The sequence below is a fragment of the Eleutherodactylus coqui genome, chromosome 3, assembly GCF_035609145.1.
Source record: "Eleutherodactylus coqui strain aEleCoq1 chromosome 3, aEleCoq1.hap1, whole genome shotgun sequence".
Classification (NCBI taxonomy): Eukaryota; Metazoa; Chordata; class Amphibia; order Anura; family Eleutherodactylidae; genus Eleutherodactylus; species Eleutherodactylus coqui.
In genome coordinates this window covers 291,421,448-291,443,191 of record NC_089839.1, presented here as the reverse complement: position 1 = coordinate 291,443,191, position 21,744 = coordinate 291,421,448, and the positions used below count along the sequence as shown (strand labels likewise).

The following is a 21,744-nucleotide window of genomic DNA, read 5'->3' as shown; positions in this document are numbered from 1 at the left end:
GTTCCATCTAGGTAGTCGCCAGGTCCCTAGCCAGCGCAGGGACCGCCGCCCAGTTGTCCACCTGGGGTTAGCCAGGGCCGAGGCAAGTAGGCAGTGACAGTGGGGTGCGGGAAGATCAGGGCACCCCACCTGGCGCTCGGGGGGCAGAGTGCCGTAACATAATAACTGGCCCTTAAAAACTGTTTGTCATGGAGGCGATCAGTTCCCTCACGAACCAGCTGCAGGCCCTGGTGCCTGTGATCCAGGATTTATCCGCCTGCATGGTGGCCCAGGAGCAGCGGGGGGTGTCGCAGGGGTCGGACGCCTCAACCAGCCCCGAACCCAAGTGCCCTCTTCCCGAGGTGTTTTCTGGGGAGAGGAACAAGTTTTTTGTTTTCCGACAGGCGTGCCGCCTGTTTTTTCGGATGCGTCCCCGTTCTTCCAGGTCGGAGGCTCAGAGGGTCAGGCTGATAATGTCCCTGCTGCGGGGCTTTTTCCATCCCCGAGGGTTCCTCCTGCCTGCAGTCTGTGGACTCCTTTTTTCAGGAACTCGGGGGTATCTTCGATGAACCGGACCGAGCGGGGTTGGCGGTTTCGCGGTTGTTGGCGCTGCGGCAGGGGTCGTCTTGTGTGGAGGATTATTGCTCCAACTTCAGACGCTATGCGGGGGATACGACATGGAACAATAGCGCACTGAAAGACGTTTTTCTGCAGGGCCTCTCGGACGCAGTTAAAGACCTGTTAATTTCCCATCCCGTTCCCGGGTCCTTAAGGGAGGCTATGGAGCTAGCGGTGAAGGCAGATAGGAGGCTCAGGTCTAGGAAGCAGGACAGGCAGACCTGTAGAGTCAGGGAGGTCGGTTGCCCTGGTCCCTCTTCCTCCTTACCAGTCTCTGTGCCTGAGCCTATGGAGGTGGATCCGCTGGACCCCAAAGAGCGATGCCGGATCTGTTTGTTGCATCGTCTCTGCCTCTACTGTGGGAAAGCTGGACATCGGGTGATAACCTGCCCACTGAGGTCTCAACGCTCGCAGCCGGAACCGGCGGAAAACTCTGAGTCCTAGGCGATTGCAGGGAGGATCGCCTAGGACTTCAGGTACTTCCTAAACTTTTGATACCGTGTCATGTTAGATTCCGGGATTTTTCCCGATCAGGGCGGGCGTTTATTGATTCCGGAGCAGCCGCTAACTTGATAAGTCTGTGTTTTGTCCGTTCTCTGATGGCGGAATTTGTGGCACTGAAGACGCCAATTCATTTTACCAGTATTGATGCTACCCCTCTCTCTACAGGCCTGGTACGATGGAGGACCCCAAGATTACAGTTCACGGTGGGGATCCTCCACTCGGAAGAACTGTCTTTCCTGGTTATGGAAAAAATTTCAGTTGATGTGGTGCTTGGTATGCCCTGGTTGGCACTGCACGATCCCCAATTTGATTGGTCCACCCGGGAATTGACTCATTGGGGATCATCCTGTCATAATCACCTGTCTACCATAGCTGTGTGCTCCGCAGATACGGTGCTCATTCCGGAGTATTTGTCAGACTTTCAGAATGTATTCTCCAAAAAACTATCTAAGGCTCTGCCTCCTCATAGGGAGTGGGACTGTGGTATTGATCTGATTCCCGACAGTCCCATCCCAAAGGAGCCATTTTCAATTTGTCAGGCCGTGAGCATGAAGTCCTCAAGTCCTATGTCTCGGAGGCTCTGGCCAACCGACATATCCGGCCGTCCAGGTCCCCTGCCGGGGCAGGTCTCTTCTTTGTAGAGAAGAAGGACGGGACACTAAGGCCTTGTGTGGATTATCGGGCCTTGAATAAAATCACTGTGAAGAACCAGTGCTTCTTGCCCCTAATTCCTGACTTGTTGAATCAGGTGGTAGGGGCCCACTGGTTCTCCAAACTGGACTTGCGGGGGGCTTACAATTTAATTCACATTAGAGAGGGAGATGAATGGAAGACGGCGTTCAACACCCCGTTAGGACATTTTGAATGTCTGGTCATGCCGTTTGGACTTTGTAATGCCCCCGCTGTGTTTCAGGGTTTTATAAACGCGGTCTTCCACGACTTCCTGGGAGTATTTCTGGTTATCTATCTTGACGACATTCTGGTGTACTCGCCTGACTGGGACTCACATGTGCGGCATCTGAGGTTGGTCCTGACCCATTTGCGCGAGTATCAACTTTTTGTCAAGTTAGAGAAATGTACATTTGGTTCTAAACAAGTATCCTTCCTTGGTTATGTAATCTCTCCCACGGAGATTCAGATGGAGTCTGATAAAGTAGCAGCAATCTCCCAATGGGTCAGACCAGACAACCTCAAGGCTCTCCAACGGTTCTTGGGTTTTGCAAATTTTTACCGCAAATTCATTAGGAATTACTCAGTTATTGCTCAACCTCTGACCGACCTGACTAAGAAGGGGGCCGACTTGGGTAAGTGGTCGCCTGCAGCCTTTGAGGCCTTTAGCCATCTAAAAAAGGCATTCACGACTGCCCCGGTGCTAATACAGCCGGACGCACGACTACCCTTTTTTATTGAGGTAGACGCGTCTGAAGTGGGGACAGGAGCAGTATTGTCGCAGGAAGTCAGTGGGAGGTCTGGGTATAGCCCATGTGCGTTCTTTTCGCGGAAGTTCAATTTAACAGAGCGCAACTACGACGTGGGTAACCGTGAATTGTTGGCTATCAAATGGGCTCTGGAAGAGTGGCGACACCATCTTGAGGGTGCTAGACACCCAATTACCGTATATACTGATCACAAGAATCTGGTATATCTCGCCAATACAAAAAGACTCACAGCTCGTCAAGCCAGGTGGGCGTTGTTCTTCGCCAGGTTTAATTTCGTCGTGACATATATCCCAGGAGAGAAGAACGTGAAGGCGGACGCCCTGTCACGGAGTTTCGGGGTACTGGGAAGTGAGACCATGACTCCCGAGAATATCTTAGCCCCCGGCGTGGTGGTGGCAGCTGTAGAGTCTAACTTTGTCCCTCAACTACAGGATGCTCAGCAGGACGCTCCTTCGGGGGTGCCGGAGGGCAGATGGTTTGTGCCAGAGACCCTACGCCCTAGAGTCATGGATGAGTCTCACTCGTCGGTTCTCGCCGGGCATCCGGGGTTCCAGGGGACCCTGGAGCTTTGTTCCAGACACTTGTGGTGGCCAGGCATGTCTCAGGAGATCCGCAACTTTGTGAGGGGTTGCTTGGTTTGTGCTCGCAATAAGAGTCGGCGGCGTCCTCCGGAGGGTCCTCTGAGACCGCTACTGGTTCCTTCCAGTCCATGGTCGCACTTATCAGTAGATTTCATCACTGACCTACCAGAATCCCAGAAGTGCACCACTATCTTAGTGGTGGTCGACCGGTTCTCAAAGATGGCACATTTTGTGGCGTTAAAAAAGCTACCCTCGGCAAAAGAATTCGCCACGATTTTTGTAAAGGAAATAATTCGCCTACATAGGGTTCCCCAAAATATTGTATCTGATCGCGGGGTTCAGTTTGTGTCGCAGTTTTGGCGTGCCTTCTGCAGAAACCTGGGAACGTCGCTTTCCTTCTCTTCAGCGTTCCACCCACAGACTAATGGTCAGACTGAGCGGAAGAACCAAGATTTAGTGCAATATTTACGGTTGTTTGCTAGCGAAAAGGCTCATCAGTGGGCAGAGTTCCCGCCGTTGGCAGAGTTTGCACTAAACAACCGCCTTTGTTCTTCCACTGGGGTGTCTCCATTTTTTTGTGTATACGGTCGGCATCCTCGCTTCCTTACAGCAATCCCTACTCCGTCAGTCTGTCCTGCAGCTGATGTCGCCACAGATACACTTCGGAGAGTATGGAAGGAGGTACAGAGAAACTTGGAGGCAGTGGGGGCCCGTATGCAGTTGCGTAGTGGGAAGAGTTTGTCGGTGTCTGAACCTTACAGGGTGGGACAGAAGGTATACCTGTCTTCTAAAAATCTCAAATTGCGGGTCCCGTCCTTGAAGTTGGCGCCACGTTACGTGGGGCTGTTTGCCATCACACGTGTGGTAAACCCACTCGCCTATGAGCTGGGATTGCCAGCCACATGGAGGGTATTCCATAAGTCGCTATTGAAACCTTTTGTCCCTTCGGTGATGCCCACCTCCGGTCCCCCTCCGCCCACCCTGGTCCGGGATGAAGTTGAATACGAGGTCCAGGAGATACTGGATTCTCGTCGAGGAACCCTACAATATTTGGTGGCCTGGAAGGGGTTTCGACCAGAAGATCATGCCTGTGAGCTCCATCTCCAGCCTTAGGGCGAGCACCCACTGGCGTTTGCGTTTTCCGCGGGAAAAAAACGCAGCGTTTTCGCAGCGTTTCCCACGGCGTTTTTCGCTGCGTTTTCGCGGCTTTTCCATTAATTTCCATGGAGAAAAATAAGGACACATATGCAACTGACAGTTCCTATGTTAAAAACGCAAACGCAACGCAAAAAAAACGCCAGTGGACAGGAACATATGTTATCTCTATGCCTGTGCAGGAAAAACGCAAAACGCAGGTAAAAAAACGCCAGTGGGTGCTCGCCCTTACTCTGCTTGTAAGTTCTGTTGGTCTGTTCCACCTGCCTCTTCTGTCGGCACTCTGTCCCCTGTTAGTAGTTCCATCTAGGTAGTCGCCAGGTCCCTAGCCAGCGCAGGGACCGTCGCCCAGTTGTCCGCCCTTTATTAAACCTATGGTGGTTCAGTCGCTTTAGTTATGCCCCCATATCCACATTCTTAGGACATCTGTAGGATACCCCAATATAGGAGACTGGTTCAACTATAGAGGTGGAACTAACTTTTATGTTCAAAAAGATTTTATTGAACTTTCATAGGAGTTACTTTCAACATTTGACATTAGGACGTTAGCTGTTGTACATTTTTATACATACATTTTCCGCTTTACGTATTGACATTGATGTCTTCTTCCGTCCCTTCATTTGCTTGTATATACTATGATTAAACATTTCAACCTCTTCTGTGTCTCGCCCAATGATTCCTCCCCTAATGCCCCCCCCCCCCCGGTCATTTGGCAATGAGAGTCCCACATAGAAGGTCAATTAAGCGCCACTTGTCCCATTTAGTCCAGTTTTTACATATCCTTATGTTTGTAAGATTTAAGTGAGAAAACAAAAGAAAGTGAGAAAGGAGAAAGCATGAAGAGGGGACAGTTCAAGGGGTTAGGGAAAGGAAGGTGCCCTAGAACTAAAGACCCAAAATTGATCACAGTATTTCTCCGAATTTCTATACTGTATCACATACTGTTCTCTTATGGTATTGCTTCGCTTCCCAGCCATGACGTGAGGGAGGGAGGGAGGGAGAGTCTCGGAACTCTATCCAGACGGCCCAAGTGGTATAGAATCTAGAGCATTCTGCTTCCATGTCGTTACACCTAAGATTCTCCATAAATTTCAAGGAGTCCATGGCCTCCAGTCACACTACTCTCGGGATTACGACACTCTGCCTCCAATACCTGGGGATAATCTCTGTTGCACAGCCATAATAAAGTGCCTGAGCAGTACCTTTTTGAGCTGAGACTGGACCCGGGGGAATAGATAAGAGCACCACCTTTGGCGTGAACTGCAGTAAGGAAGCACAAATAGTTTGGTATAGTCTGGATGCATCTTGCCATAAGGGAGCGATCAGGGGGCTGTCCCACCATATGTGCAACATGGAGCCCTTATCTGCCATACACCTCCAGCACTGATCAGAAACTGAGGGCTATTTTATATGTAATTTGACCGGGGTTCTATACCACTGAAAAAATGGCTTTCCAGTGAAATACTATTGATGACCTATCATCAGGATAGGTCGCTCAGGACCCCGACTGATCAGCTGTGTGGGTGTATGCTGTCAGCGCTGCAATGACACAGGGGTCGGAGCAGAAGCCTCCACGCCGACCTCCGTGTAATGGCTGGCGCTTGTAACTGAAGGCATGGCTCTCGATGAAATCAATGGGAGCCGTGCCTGCAGTTACAAGCGCCGGCCACTATACAGAGGTCGGCGCGGAGGCTTCCACTCCGATTTCTGTGTATTTGGATCGGAAGTCTCTGCGCCAACCTCCCGTGTACTGGCTGGCGCTTGAAACAAAAATAAAGAACGCCAGAAATGCACTTTTTTGGTCAACTTTCTTCCAGAAAAAAATGCAACAAACAGCGATCAAAAAGTTGTAAAAGTTGTAAAAAAAATTACAAACAGTACAGCAAAAACAAACAAACTATGTTTGGTATCGTAGTAATCGTACTGACCCATAGAACAAACTTAGCGCGTCATTTGTTGCAGTTTGTGCGCGGTAGAAACAAGACGCACCGAAAGATGGCTGTATTTCATTTTTTTTCCATTTCTCTTTACTTATAATGTATTGAAAAACTTTTGAAAAATTTTATGTAGAGATGAGCGAGTATACTCGCTAAGGCACATTAATCGAGCGAGTAGTGGCTTAGCCGAGTATCTCCCTGCTCGTCTCTAAAGATTTGGGGGCCGGCGCAGGTGACAGGTGAGTTGCGGCAGGGAGCGGGCGGGAGAGAGGGAGATCTCCCCGCTCTTCCCCGCCGACCGCCGGCCCCCGAATCTTTAGAGACGAGTGGGGAGATACTCAGCTAAGGCACTACTTGCTTGAGTAATGTGCCTTAGCTAGTATACTTGCTCATCTCTAATTATATGGTACATTAATTAGTACTATTAAAAAACACAACTCGTCCTGCAAAAAACAAGCCCTCATACAGCGACGTTGGTGGATAAATAAAGGAGTTACGATTTTTTTTAAAAGGGGGGAGGAAAAAACGAAACTAGAAATAAACAAAAAAGCTCCGTCAGTAAGGGGTTAAAGTTGAGCTCCTGTAATCTAAGTGAGGGGAACTACCAACAGATCTGTGGTGATAGGTTTTTACATCCAATGCCACGTTCCTTCTATTGTGCATCGTGGTGACGGGTGGCGTTCTGTCACCATATGTATCAGTGAGAGGCTTCTGTGTTCCCATCGACCTCCACATAAGGATGTCTTTGTGTTGCTGAGTGTTTGCATTACAAGGGAGCTGGTCTGGTTTCTCCCTCTGAACGCTGGCTGATAGCTCACGGTGGGGTCTTGGCAGGCGCTACTGTCATGCAGCTCATGTTCTATGGAAATGTTCTTGGATTATACAAGTTTGTGTTGCTCATCAGAATGTCAAAAACATGCAGAGAAATGTTAGAAATCCTTAAAATTTATGTCGGATGGCAAAGCATTTCCGTACTCCTCTGTCACATGTGCGCGGTGGTCGGCTCCGGGGATGTCTGGGAGTCTTCTTTATGTGTCTGGAAGATGATACAATTAAGGAGCCGTTCATGGTGATATCAAGATTCTGCTCCTGGTTGCTACATTGACCGGACTTGGGGAAGTTGCATGATGTCGATGTTCAGTTAATGGTCTATAGAACCACTGTGCGTCATCATTAGGAGGTAATTACTTGATTGTCATTACAGGTAATTTCTGGTGGATCATAGAAAAATGACAATAATAACATTATTTTCTCATTTGAGGAGACTTCAGACAATAGTCCTATTACCACGATAACAATTAGGCTGCTTTCAGGAGCTGGTTGACACCAGCACACTCCTCGCCTACATTTTCATGACTCCATTGCATTATCACCAGAGCATGTTATCCCCCTTATCCACATGCTGATTGGTTGGAGTCTGAAGGCTGGGACCCCCACAGTTCGAGAGATTTGCAGCCCCAAATATTCTGATGTGTAGACAGAAGAGGATGCACAAGAGCCCCTCTGTCCCATTCACTTTAATGAAGGATTATGCAGCCCATGCTTTTCAATGGTTTCATTTGCATTTGCAATGTTTTCTGTCCTGCGATGTTGCGAGATTTGAAAATCGCTGCATGCCCTATCTTTTTGTATTTCGCTTTTTTTTTTAAACCCATGTTTCTTTTCATGGAGCTTCTGTTTTATCGCAACGCATGAACTTGTCGTGATGCATTTTTAACATTAGAAACTCCTATTGTCTATTGCGCAAGAAAATCACAAGCGGAAGAGATGCGTGATTTTTCTCAAGAACGAGCATCGCTGACACTCAAAAATTGCATGAAGAAAAATGCGACTTTGCTGTAATTTTCTCACAGCGCTATCGCGTTTGCCAGTGTAAGGGAGTCCTAAAGCTTAAAGGGGTTGTCCAATTTGAAATAATTCTGAACAACCCCTTTCCCATACGTTAAATGCAAAAAAATGGTGATCTACTCCCCTCTCCCCACCCTCACTATGTCCCGCCCCGGTCTCTGTTTATAGGCTGCAGTCCCATCTGGTTTACGGGACGTCACATGGGCTGCAGCCAATAATAAAGCTTAGTGATCAATCGCTACAGCTCATGTGACATCCCATAAACGGGGCGAGACTGCAGCTGTAAATGGAGACCACAGTGGGGGACAGCGCTATCCTGGAACACAGCGGGACTGGGGAGAGGTGAGTATATGATGGTTTGTTGTTTTATTGCATAGGGAAGGGGTTGTCCAGAGATCTAAGGCTGGGGTCACATGGATCCAAAATCCCACGGAAATCTCACGGAATGACCGCATGGAAATACGGCAAGATCTTCGTGGGAGAAATGCTGCTTCAAAACCCGCGGCCTTTCGCCGCCTGCAGTCCGCTGCAGCCATTTCTCCCCATAGAGAGGAGAGTGGCCGCCATGGAATCGGGGGAAATAATTGACATGCTGCATCTTTGAATTCTGCGTGGCATGTCGATTTCAGTGCGGCTTGGCCGCAGCATGTGGACGGGATTTTTGCAAATCTAGTCCACTTTGCTGTTTTATCCCGGGATAAGAAAATGCGTGTGGAATTTCGGTGCAGAAAGCCAGCATGGAAATTCCGTGGCAATTACGACCTGTGGGAACCCAGCCTTACCAGGCAGATAACACCTTTAATCAATGTACAATGAAAAGTATACTTTTCTAGTATACTTTTTGTGTTCAGCTTCTCACAGTTTTCAAGATGCCAGCTTGCTGTCACTGGATAGGAACATTCATGTTTACATCTAAAGTCTTGGGCAAATCTAAAATTTCTCATAGCTGAAGGTTTGGCTGGAACACTCTTGGGGGATCCATGGTTTGGAAATTGCCATGGAAAGGGGTACAGCACCTATTTCTGAATGCTGGTACTCGTACATCACATTTTTTTTACCTAAAGCCTGCACGTTGGCGGTGTGGAGGCGTGTGGGGTGGGGGTAGGAATTTGTTATTTGTATAGCACCAACTTATTTTGCAGCGCTTTCAGGTAATTTATTTATTACCTCCCTGCAAGCTGGGTACTCCTTTTGGATGGAAGGCTGAGTCAACCTTAAGCCGGCTACCTGAACCATGCTGGGATTGAACTAGCAAACCTTCAGGTCGTGAGCGAGAGCTTAGGGCTGCATACTGCTGCCTTAACACTCTGTGCCACACGTTGGTCCATTTTACTCCAAGAGTCTTTGTCAGTGTGTAGGTGCTGGATATTAATGTGTCACACTAAGTGCTATCCCCACAGCTACGGCACAGTGTAGGCGGAAGTTTACAGCACATTAAAAGCTGCTAAAGTTTGAACTATGTTTAGATTTTACTGTACGCAGTGGCTGCTGTTCTCTCAATGCCCACTCATGTAATGTGAGGCAGCTGGCCGCATGGGCTGCAGTGAACGAAGGTATTCTTGATTAGAATTTTTAGTTTAGTCATTAAAGGAAATATTTTTTTTTTTTGGGGGGGGGGTAATTGTTCATTGCTTTGAACTGAAAACATCTGGTTTGGATGCTCCCATTGCAGTCTACAGGTCACTCTGTCGGAGAACCACTCTAATGGTGGAGGTTACGGGTAGTGTTTACTGAAATACTTCAGAGATACTCCAGGTTTTATTTAAATGAGCATTCAAAGCCATCGGGTAATGGCAAGTTCTCTATCTTTCTAACAATCAGCGTGTCAATTCCTCACCACTTTACAGGAACATTGTTGGAATTATTTTTGAGAGGCTTTGTGTTGGAAATTCGGATTTTTCAGCAATGTTTAGTATATTGAGAAGTTAGGGTGTGAGGAGGTCGATTTCCGCAGCTTTTGCCATCCCTTCCACGTTGATATTAGTAAGGGATTATCTCTGTATTCCCCCGGGATCATCGGGTATGGGAGATGTAATAAATTAGGGAGAGTGATCCATGGTACGAGTTTTGTTCACTATGTGTATCTACAAATACAGATGCTTGTTGTGTCCATTTAGCTGTTATTATCGTTAATGCCGCTCTACTGTATATCCGCACATTGGGGAGGTTTACCCAACCTTTATTTTTCGGTTGCCTTAAGATGTTAAAGGCTATCCGATTTCTGACTCCTTTCCAGATAAATTTTAATCAGGTGACACCTGCCTATGTAGGACAATGGAAACTTTCAACATTTTAATAGGGTTTGTTCCAATGATGTCATATAAGGTCTGATGTTGATCGCGTAAAGTTTGCGGCATGATTCAGGTATATGGACGTCATGGTATGTAATGGAACTTGCCTGTCTTTGGACAGTGAAGCCTCTTTGGGATGGGTGAATTATGGTCGGGAGTATGTTTTGGAGGCGGTTGGTGAGGAGTTTTGGTACCAATGTAGGATCTTTGTTTAGGGTTTAAAGGGGTTGTCCCGCGAAAGCAAGTGGGGTTATACACTTCTGTATGGCCATATTAATGCACTTTGTAATGTACATCGTGCATTAATTATGAGCCATACAGAAGTTATTCACTTACCTGTTCCGTTGCTAGCGTCCCCGTCTCCATGGTGCCATCTAATTTAAGCGTCTAATCGCTCGATTAGACGCGCTTGCGCAGTCCGGTCTTCTCCCTGGTGAATGGGGCCGCTCGTGCCGGAGAGCTGGTCCTCGTAGCTCCGCCCCATCACGTGTGCCGATTCCAGCCAATCAGGAGGCTGAAATCGGCAATGGACCGCACAGAGCCCACGGTGCACCATGGGAGAAGACCCGTGGTGCATCGTGGGTGAAGATCCCGGCGGCCATCTTGCTAAGGTAAGGAAGAAGTCGCCGCAGCGCGGGGATTCGGGTAAGTACTAAACGTTTTTTTTTTTTAACACATGCATTGGGTTTGTCTCGCGCCGAACGGGGGGCCTATTGAATAAAAAAAAAACCCGTTTCGGCGCGGGACAACCCCTTTAAGTATGAGGACAGTAGTAGAGTTGAGGACCGTGTCAACTGGAACATTATGGGCATAAATGTCATTATATCATCTGGTAAATGCGGGTATTAGTTCTATTTGTAGGATTTTGTAGTATTCCCTGCTATAGCCGTCAGGACGTGGGGTTTTGTTATTTGGCGAAGCTATCACCATTGCTCATACTTCCTCTTTGGAAAAAGGTGACTCCAAGAGATCTGTTTTTTCCGACATGAGTTTGGGTAGTTTAAGGGTCTCTTGCCAGTTTTCAATATCAGTAATGTTAGTGGGGGCGCCCTATATAAATCTTCAAAATAAGTATGCATAATCTCTTATGTCCGCCTGATAAAAGTGTTTGTGGCCTTTTGTGGAGCAGTTGGGGATAGAATTGGTTTGTATATTGTTTACAGTGAGCTATGCGGGCGAGGAGTCGACCTGGTTTGTTGGCTTGTCGATTTATTTCGGTCAGATGTTGTGAGCCATAACGCTTGGCTGTGGACAAAGGATTCCAATATTTGTGTTCTTTGGTTGTATGATGTCTTGTTATGTTGGGAGGGGGAGTGAGAACTAAACAGAGGAAATGATCAGGGGAAAAAGTCTATTCTTGAGAAGCTATGAGAGTGAAATGTGCATCCTCTCGAATAGTAGTGCTAACTGGACGCCAGGGGTCACAAAGCAATAGTGTTTCCATAAGATGTAGGAGATCCCTAGAGGCTTGTGTGTGGCTATTATTTCGGACAACCCCTTTAGTGTATACGTCACAAAAGTGTAAAAACGTATACGAAAGTATACCTCATTTGCGGATAAGTTTTAATGAAAAAAAAATTACAAAAACAGTATACATTTTATATGAAGAAGAGGAGAATCTTTGAAAATTAAAGTTGTTTTTCTAGTTTGCAGATTTTTCTGTCTGTTTTTAAAACGTACATGTTTTCTAGAAGGAGAAATGAATAGTGTAGTGCAGCGTACTGTACAAGACTGTCAGGGAACTGGGGTCCGGGTAACTTGAAGTCCACCCCTACCTACTTGTCCCACTAGGCTAAGCCCTAGGGCGACAACTGGGCGACACTCACTAGGGATGCAGGGCAGGAGTCAGATTTACAGACAAGTACAAGAACACACACAAACACAAAGGGGGGTGCCTGCTACAAAGAGACAGAGACCCAGACATACAGCAGCAAGTGCAGAGCCAAGACCCAGACATACAGCAGCGTGTGCAGAGCAAGCGCGTTCGGGTGTCATGGCAACGGGAACGTGGTGCTGGACGGTAACCGCCGCATCCCCAGCTAACTAGGTGCACACCCCCTGCGCACGGAAGCGTGCGCCTGGAGCCGGCGTACCAGACCACAGCGGCGAGGGGAGGTCACCAAGACCGGGGTTCCCCTGCGCCACACCCCTGCAGCCCGGGAGATAGGACCAGCAGTGCGGGTATGGAGACCCCAAGAGTTGCTGGTCCTGACAAAGACGTCAGACTATAGGTAAACATAGTTTAAAAAAAGTTTTCAAAAAGTACATAACGTAGTTAACTACACTTTAGTGTACTGCAAAATAAACTAATTGAAGCGTGAACCTGTGAAATGCATATGAACGTATAGCATATGTTTGTCTACGTTTACCTATACAGCTATGTATACATAAAAGTATATGTTTTTATACTTTTAAACAGCATATCAACGTCCGTTAAGTGTACACAGAAAACAGAATCTGACCTCATGGTTTTTTTTTGCTTATAAGGGAGATGGAACAATACCTCCACAGCGCCACCTATTGGAAGGCAGCAATCTGTAAAGTCAATGTTAGACTCTTTATACAAGCCTTGTAACAATGACCAGGAATTGAAAGCAAAGTCAGAGCCCATGCAGCGACAGCTGTTTCAGGGTTTTTGCCCTTCATCAATGTGCAGTAGGATTCTGAATTTACTAGACGGGGGTCTATGACGGGGTCGCCAACGCTATCTTTTCTCCTTAGGTAGAGCACCTAAACGGTGAGTGAGGAGACTTAAAAGGCCATATACGCTCCTCTGGGTAATATATCGTTTTGTTTGACATGCCATTTTAAATGAGAATTTTTTAGTCTTTTGGTAATATAAAAAAGTTTGTTTTTAGAGATATGACACATTTTTGTTCCATGAGCCTCTTTCTTTGGAGGTTTCATTTGATTAAAAAGCACACAATTTTCTTAAAAGTCGAATATTCAGTGGGGTTTCATTCTACATTTTACTATGGGGTCCTACGTCTTAGAAATCATAAGGGACCTTTCACGCGGGACGGAATAGGCTGTACGATGCACCGTAAACTGCTGTAAACTCCATACCAAGATTTGTAGGCTACCTATGGAAATGAGGATGGCTTACAACCTGCCTGCAATTCTGCATCAAAATCCACACTTAGACCTGCGGATTTTGGTGTGGAATTCCAGAGCTGCGGATTTGGCTGTATTCTAGGGCGTAATTCCTTCCGGTGTGAAAGGTCCCTGAGGGTCTTCAATAGGAGACATTAGCATATTTAAGGTAATGTTGCTAATTGAACAGTGAATGATTGAATATGCATTAGGAATCGCAATCAGTGAGTCAATCATTATGTGGAACAGGGAGGATGGATCTCTGCTGACTTTCTTGTTTGTGTGTTCAGTAAGTCAGACTACTTGAAGGAAAACCTGCTTGTGTTGTGAATGTGCTCAGCATATCTTTTAGCACAGCTTGGCAATTCCAATTGCATGGTAATGGAGTTGTAGTGACTTAAGGCTGACACGAGGGAAATATATCCATCTACCTAAAAATTTCAATCCATACTGTACAAACTGGGGATAGCGCACTCCGACCTTATTCAGAGCAATGATTGCTTCTTTCTATTAGTTACTTGAAAACCGCTCTGTTCTTACAGGAGCCTCATCACCAGACATGGAGTCCAATTATGGAGGTGGTCTATTGGATATGGTCAAAGGGGGAGCAGGACGTCTATTCAGCAACCTGAAGGACAACTTGAAGGATACTTTGAAGGACACATCTACTAAAGTAATGCAGTCTGTCGCTAGGTAAGCTCTGTAATATATGTGTGAAATGCTCAATCCTTGTAAATAGTGATTTGGAGCATGCTTGTCACATTGTGGTTCTGGGACATGTAGTTCTATGGGTTTTCAGGAGCACACTTGCACAAGTGTGGGACGATTAAACTGGCTGGGTGTGTATTGCTCCAGCCAGCCAATCGCTACAGATTTTACTAGAGGGTGCTGGTCATTTATTTATTTGCTATTTGAACTGTCCTGTTCAGTGTGTGTGTGTTGTCTTTTCCTTGTCTTGTGTTCCTGCCTGACATGATCTAGGGTGAGCCAGGCCTCTAGGTTCCAGCGTGGGGCCATCCCTATTGGGATGATCGCCCTGTTTGTAGGCAAGAATTCCGTTTTGTACTTTAGTTGTCTTGTTAGAGTAGAGACTCAGAAGACAACGAGGACCCTTGACGTGGGCTTGTGAGCTTATGTATTTAGTTGTCTTGTAAACAACTAAAACCCAAACGTGAGTCCTGTCTATAAGCGGGGTGATTGTCCCAATAGGGATGGCCCTACACTGGTACCTAGGGGCCTGGCTCACTCTAGATGGTGTCAGGCTGGAATATATATATGTACAGCTGGTGTTAGTTATACATCTTCTGTATATAGTGATATGGAGCATGCTGGTATAACCTGGTCATCTTCTGTATATAATTATATTTGTACAGCTGGTATAAGGTATACATCTCCTGCAATTAGTGATATGGAGCATGCTGATATAACCTTGGCATCTTGTGTATATAATTATATTTGTAGAGCTGGTATACATTATACACATATTGTATATAGTGATATGGACCATGCTGGTATAACCTGTGTATCTCCTGTATATAATTATATATGTACAGCCTGTATAAGTTATACATCTCCTGTACATAGTGATATGAACAATGCTGGTATAACTTTGGTATCTTCTGTATATAATTGCATATGTACAGCTGGTATACGTTATACATCTTGTATACAGTGATACGGACCATGTTGGTATAACTTGGGCATCTAATGTATAGAATTGTATTTGTAGAGCTGGTATATGTTATACATTTTGTATATAGAGGTATGGACCATGCTGGTATAACCTGGGTATCTCATGTATATAATTAGATATGTACAGCTGTTATAAGTTAGTACATTTCCTCTATATAATGATATGAACTATGCTGGTATAACCTGGGCATCTTTTGTATATAAATATTTGTAGATCTGGTATGCTACACCTCTTGTATATAGTGATATGGAGCATGCTGGTATAAACTGGCTATCTCCTGTATACAATTATTTGTACAGCTGATATAAGTTATACATCTTCCTATATATAGTGATCTCGACCATGCTGGTATAAACTGGATGCCGTCTGTATATATAATTATATATGTACAGGTGATATACGTATATAGTGATATGGACCATGCTGGTATAACCTGGGTATCTTCTGTACACAATTACATAGGTACAGCTTGTCTAAGTTATACTTTACATCTTCTTCTGCAGGGTATAGGGAAAAAGACTTATCCAGAGTTATATCTCATTACTGGGGTCCTATATTGAAATATCGAGAGCATACTTTAATAGGAAGGCATGGATATACAACACGGTGGGTCCCTAGGGGCCCTGTAACATGGATTTCAGTTTTGTGTTGTGGCCCCTGTAAGAGATAGAGAGTAAAACCCAATTACAAAGTTGAAGAGCAGCATATGAGAAGCAGAAATCCGCTTTCCGCATCTCTCTAAGCCCTGTGGTTTGGCGGCTATGATTAAAGTAAGGAAAGTGTACTTGAAGTAGTCTCCTTGTGCAACAATAGGAGCAGATCATCCAGGAAGTCACCAACCGCCGCCTGCAGGAGATTCAGGTACTTAGCCACATTGAAAGTCCCTGGAATGAAAACCGCTCCAACGACCTCTCCAGACACATATCCTAGCCGAAGGAGGCCACTTTGAGTACACTTTTCTCACTTCAGTCATAGCGGTCTGACGGGACCTAGAGAGATGTGGAAAGAAGATTTCTGCTTCTCATATGCTGCTCTTCAACATTGCAATTGGGTTTTACTCTCTATCTCTTACAGGGACCACAGCACAAAATACATATTCCTGGGGCCCCCAGGGGCCCGTGCACCATGCCATCATGTAGCGCATCCATGCCTTCCTATTCAAGTAGACTATTGTTATTTCAATATAGGACACCAGTAATGAGATATAGCGCTGGATCATTTTCTTTGACTACAGCCTGTATAGTGATATGGATTATGCTGGTATTAGAATATAGAGAAATGTATGAATTCAGCACAGATGAGGAGATAATTTATGAATATCTTGTCTTTGAAGTAAGAGGCAACACACAAAAAAAACACTGCGGGAGATTCACTGAGCCCGGTTTAATCTGCATCAGGCCTAGTAAGATTTGCGCCAGCGCACGGTGCGCTGAATACATAAAGAGGCGCACACCGTCATGTATAAAGCACAGCTCTGTGCGCCTTCACAGAATTGTATGCCTCGTCCCGACCAGGTGCACATTTTTGCTATAATTTACGCCAGTTTGTGGTGTAAATTATACAAAAATTTGCAGGTCTAGGCTAGCTTTGCCCACTCCCGTAAAGCCCTGCCCACTTTTTGAAAAAGTGGCGGGCCGGTGCAGAAGGCTGAAAAGTTGCAAAAAAATACCATAAAACCTTCATACATTGTTTTCTGTTATCCTCAGGATTATTTTGCATTCAATCTTTGACATTTCTGTTTTTTTTCCAGTTATACAAAAGGAGAGCTGGATATCTCATATATTACCTCAAGGATTATCGGTGAGAAATAGTCGTTCTGCATTAAATGGATAATGGGAAATGTACCGGACCCCTCTATTGATGACACATCTATAAAGTTATTGCAACTAGAAAGAACAGATAAACATCTATAAAGTTATTGCAACTAGAGAGAACAGAAACTTATATACAGGGGGTGGACAAAAATATGGAAGCACCGTATGAAATGCATGAAATTCTAAATCATATCTCAATAAGAGACGTAGAGACCAATTTTGAGTGGAGGTAATATCACACAGATGCTGCGGGCGGATGTGAACAAGCTTCTATTGGTCAAGGGTTTGAGTTACGCAGCTGCTGTTATCAGCTGGCTCCCAAAACAGCCCTGAGCAGGGCAAGAGGTGAAATAAACACAAATTTGCTCTCAGCCAACCAGGGTTCAAAAGGGCAGCTCAGTGCTAATGATTAGAATCCCATGCATTTTGTATGGTATTTCCATATTTTTGTCCACCCCTCCCCCCCCCCCCCCCCATCACTTTCGTATATACTGAATGGTCTTTTACAGTTAAAGGGGTTGTCTGTCCGTCGTACGATTTTTAAAAACTGGATCTCAATTTGTTGAAAAATTAAAAGTATTAGCACTTACCTGTCCTCTTTCCTGGTGATCCAGTGCTGCAGCTTCTGCAGTTCTCCTGGTATCTGTTTAGGAACTGCTACCACCTGACTGCTGCAGCCAATTAGAGGCTGCAGCGATCAAGTGCCATTCTCTAGGCATCACTTCTCAGATGCTGGGAGCAGTGAGGCCATGAGGATGGCATGTGACCACTGCAGTGGTTAGGTGGTAACGTTTCCTAAACAACGACCAGTAGGACCGCAGGGCTGCAGCACTAGATCGCTGAGTAGAGGACGGGTGATTATCGCTACTTTTATTATTATAACAGATTGGGTCCAGTGTTAAAAAATCAGATTACACTCAGGCAACCCCTTTAACAAATAAGATTTGTGCACACATAAGGTTCAGTCAATTTGTTAGTAGATGAAATTACGTATCCTGTACAGATCCTGCGTTATATCCTCTTATGTACTCCAGAGCTACATTCACTATTCTGCTAGTGGAGTCACTGTGTACATACATTACATTACCTACTCTATATTGATCTTGTGTTACATCTTGTATTATATTCCAACAGGAGAATAGTGAGTGCAGCTCTGGAGTATAATACAGGATGTAACTCAGGATCAGTACAGGATAAGTAATGTATGTACACTGACTCCACCAGCAGAATAGTGAGTGCAGCTCTGGAGTATAATACAGGATGTAACTCAGGATCAGTACAGGATAAGTAATGTATGTACACAGTGACTCCACCAGCAGAATAGTAAGTGCAGCTCTGGAGTATAATACAGGATGTAACTCAGGATCAGTACAGGATAAGTAATGTATGTACACTGACTCCACCAGCAGAATAGTAAGTGCAGCTCTGGAGTATAATACAGGATGTAACTCCGGATCAGTACAGGATAAGTAATGTATGTACACAGTGATTCCACAGGCAGAATAGTGAGTGCAGCGGTGGAGTATAATGCAGGTTATAACTCAGGATGAGTACAGGATAATTAATGTATGTATACAGTGACTCCACCAGCAGAATAGTGAGTGCAGCTCTGGAGTATAATACAGGATATAACTCAGGATCAGTACAGGACAAGTAATGTATGTATACAGTGACTCCACCAGCAGAATAGTGAGTGCAGCTCTGGAGTATAATACAGGATATAACTCAGGATCAGTACAGGACAAGTAATGTATGTATACAGTGACTCCACCAGCAGAATAGTGAGTGCAGCTTTGGAGTATAATACAGGATGTAACTCAGGATCAGTACAGGATAAGTAATGTATGTACACAGTGACTCCACCAGCAGAATAGTGAGTGCAGCTCTGGTGTATAATACAGGATGTAACTCCGGATCAGTACAGGATAAGTAATGTATGTACACAGTGACTCCACAGGCAGAATAGTGAGTGCCGCTCTGGAGTATAATACAGGATATAACTCAGGAGCAGTACAGGATAAGTAATGTATGTACACGGTGACTCCACAGGCAGAATAGTGAGTGCTGCTCTGGAGTATAATACAGGATGTAACTCAGGATCAGTACAGGACAAGTAATGTATGTACACAGTGATTCCACAGGCAGAATAGTGAGTGCAGCTGTGGAGTATAATACAGGATGTAACTCAGGAGCAGTACAGGATAAATAATGTATGTACACAGTGACTCCACCAGCAGAATAGTGAGTACAGCTCTGCAGTATAATACAGGATGTAACTCAGGATCAGTACAGGATAAGTAATGTATGTACACAGTGACTCCACCAGCAGAATAGTGAGTGCAGCTGTGGAGTATAATACAGGATGTAACTCAGGATCAGTACAGGATAAGTAATGTATGTACACAGTGACTCCACCAGCAGAATAGTGAGTGCAGCTGTGGAGTATAATACAGGATGTAACTCAGGATCAGTACAGGATAAGTAATGCATGTACACAGTGACTCCACCAGCAGAATAGTGAGTGCAGCTCTGGAGTATAATGCAGGTTATAACTCAGGATCAGTACAGGATAAGTAATGTATGTACACAGCGACTCCACCAGCAGAATAGTGAGTGCAGCTCTGGAGTATAATACAGGCTATAACTCAGGAGCAGTTCAGGATAACTAATGTATTTACATGGTGACACAGTAAAATTGACCTAAATGTATTATAAATGTGCTATACCTGTTTTATGAACACTGTATTTTATATGACGCCTCACAACAGTGGCCTAATATTTAGCAATGTGCCATATTCTGATTTTCTTAGTGATGTCCTTCCCGGCAGAAGGTGTTGAATTAGGCTTCAGAAACCACATTGAGGATGTGCGCTCTTTCCTGGATTCAAGACATCTGGACCATTACACAGTGTTCAATTTGTCACCCAAGTCTTACCGCAGTGCCAAGTTCCATAACCGGGTGTGTAATTGTTATTTGTATGTAGCAAAATACCCCTTAGGGCACATGAACACTGATCTACCATTTAGGAAACCCTCCGTAGAGCTACTGGAATGAGCAGTGTCTCTTCCCTCAGTCTAGACTGTTTAAAGGGGTTGTCTGACTTAATTATTTAAACCGTGTTCCTCATTCCTAATCATAATTAAAGATCCTACATTCACCATTCTTGGGACTTCGCAGCTAAAGTGCTGCACCTCCATAGTTCATGCTGGGTCTATTTACAGCCTACAGTTAGCCTGTGTAGACCTCAGTGCCTAAATGCTGAGGTGGTGATTGGCTGCAGCAGCCTGTGACCTACCATACACAGGCTGCAGCAGCCTGTGTATGGTAAACACTACATATAAGGGGGAGCCAGCAGAGGGGAGTACCATCTTTTATTATGTTTGGGCATGGAGAACATGAATTAAAAAAAACCAACTCTGACTGCCTCTTTAGAGAGTCGATTCAATATTGATACATTTTACAGCATACAGTTAAACCTTGTCGGTTGCTCCACAGCAACAGATTTTGAACTGCTGCAAATGTTTCCAACATTTTGTTTCTAAGATGCAGCTGACACTATTATGAAAAGTATGGATAAATGTCAGCAAGAGTTATTGTACACTTATAAAGGGGTTCTCCAGTCTGGAACACCTAGGTTTGTATACTTTAGTAGGGAAGTCTGAGTTAATGGGGGTCCTCTGTTCAGGGCCCTAATCTCTTGGACAGATTGGAGAGCCGATGTAATGAGCTTCTCTCTCTTTCTCTGGAGGACTTGTCTTGTCCTGATAACCCATTGATGTAAATGGGCGCTGTGTAATACGGGCTAAGGGTATGTTCACAGGTAGCAGAATTGGTACTGATTTTCCGCAGCAGAAATTTTGTACCAAAATCCACATCAAATTCTGTGTCAAAATCCACACCATTGATGCAAATTTTGACACGGATCTGCAGCAGACTTCACCCATTCATTTCAATGGGGGAAATCTGCTGTGGATCCATGTCAAAATCCACACCAAGTGGTGCAGATGTTGGTGCAGATCCGCAACAAAATCTGCAGCGCGAATTATGCAGTGCATTTTGTTGCGGATCTGCACCGAAATCTGCTGCATGTGAATGGTAACCTAAGGGTATGATCAAACAGTGGACTCCACTGCAAAAGTTTTTGCACTAAATCCACTTGTAAACCCACGGCTAGTCTGCTGCAGTTTTTGCTGTGAATTTGCATGCGCATTTAGCCCAGTGAATGGGCAAAAGCCGCATGTAGATCTTCAAGCAGATCCGCATCAGAAATTCTGCATGCAGATTTTGCACATTGACAGTGCTAAAACTGTGTGCTGAACTACAGCATAATGAAAACAAAGATCTGGTACCGTGTTAGCCAGTAGAGCAAAATGTGATTGTTCTCAGTAAGAGAAACGACGTAATCTTGTAGATATGATACCTTTTAATGGCTAACAAAAATACATGATGTAATAATAGCGAGCTTCCGAACCAACGCAGGGTTCTTCTTCAGGCTTATGGATTGGATCTGAAGAGGCATGCATATTTATACACACTTATAACATACATACTTATGACAAGGCACAGATATGGATGTGATTGGTTCGCACTTAAAAGGAATTCTGCAACAGCAAACAAACTTTTTTTGTCTAGGCACTGATAGCGGAGTGAAAGTTTTATGGTCCCTAAATTACTGTTGGAGGGGGGGGGGGAGGTCAGCAGGCTTGAATTGCTACAAGAGGTACACAGACATTTTTAGCTAAACACTGATAAGGGAGTGAAAGTTTATGGTCCCTGAATTACTGTTGATGG

The 21,744-nt window shown here is 45.1% G+C and overlaps 1 protein-coding gene across 3 annotated transcripts in view; it reads left to right on the top strand.

Moving 5' to 3' along the window:
- DNAJC6 (DnaJ heat shock protein family (Hsp40) member C6) overlaps positions 1 to 21,744 on the top strand; it is a 60,625-nt gene that overhangs the window by 8,657 nt on the left and 30,224 nt on the right. For all 3 annotated transcript variants that reach the window (XM_066597678.1, XM_066597677.1, XM_066597676.1), the window contains exons 2-4: positions 13,988 to 14,138; positions 16,889 to 16,938; positions 19,763 to 19,911. In XM_066597678.1, the coding sequence (XP_066453775.1) occupies positions 13,988 to 14,138; positions 16,889 to 16,938; positions 19,763 to 19,911 (350 nt within the window). The remainder of the gene's footprint in view (positions 1 to 13,987; positions 14,139 to 16,888; positions 16,939 to 19,762; positions 19,912 to 21,744) is intronic.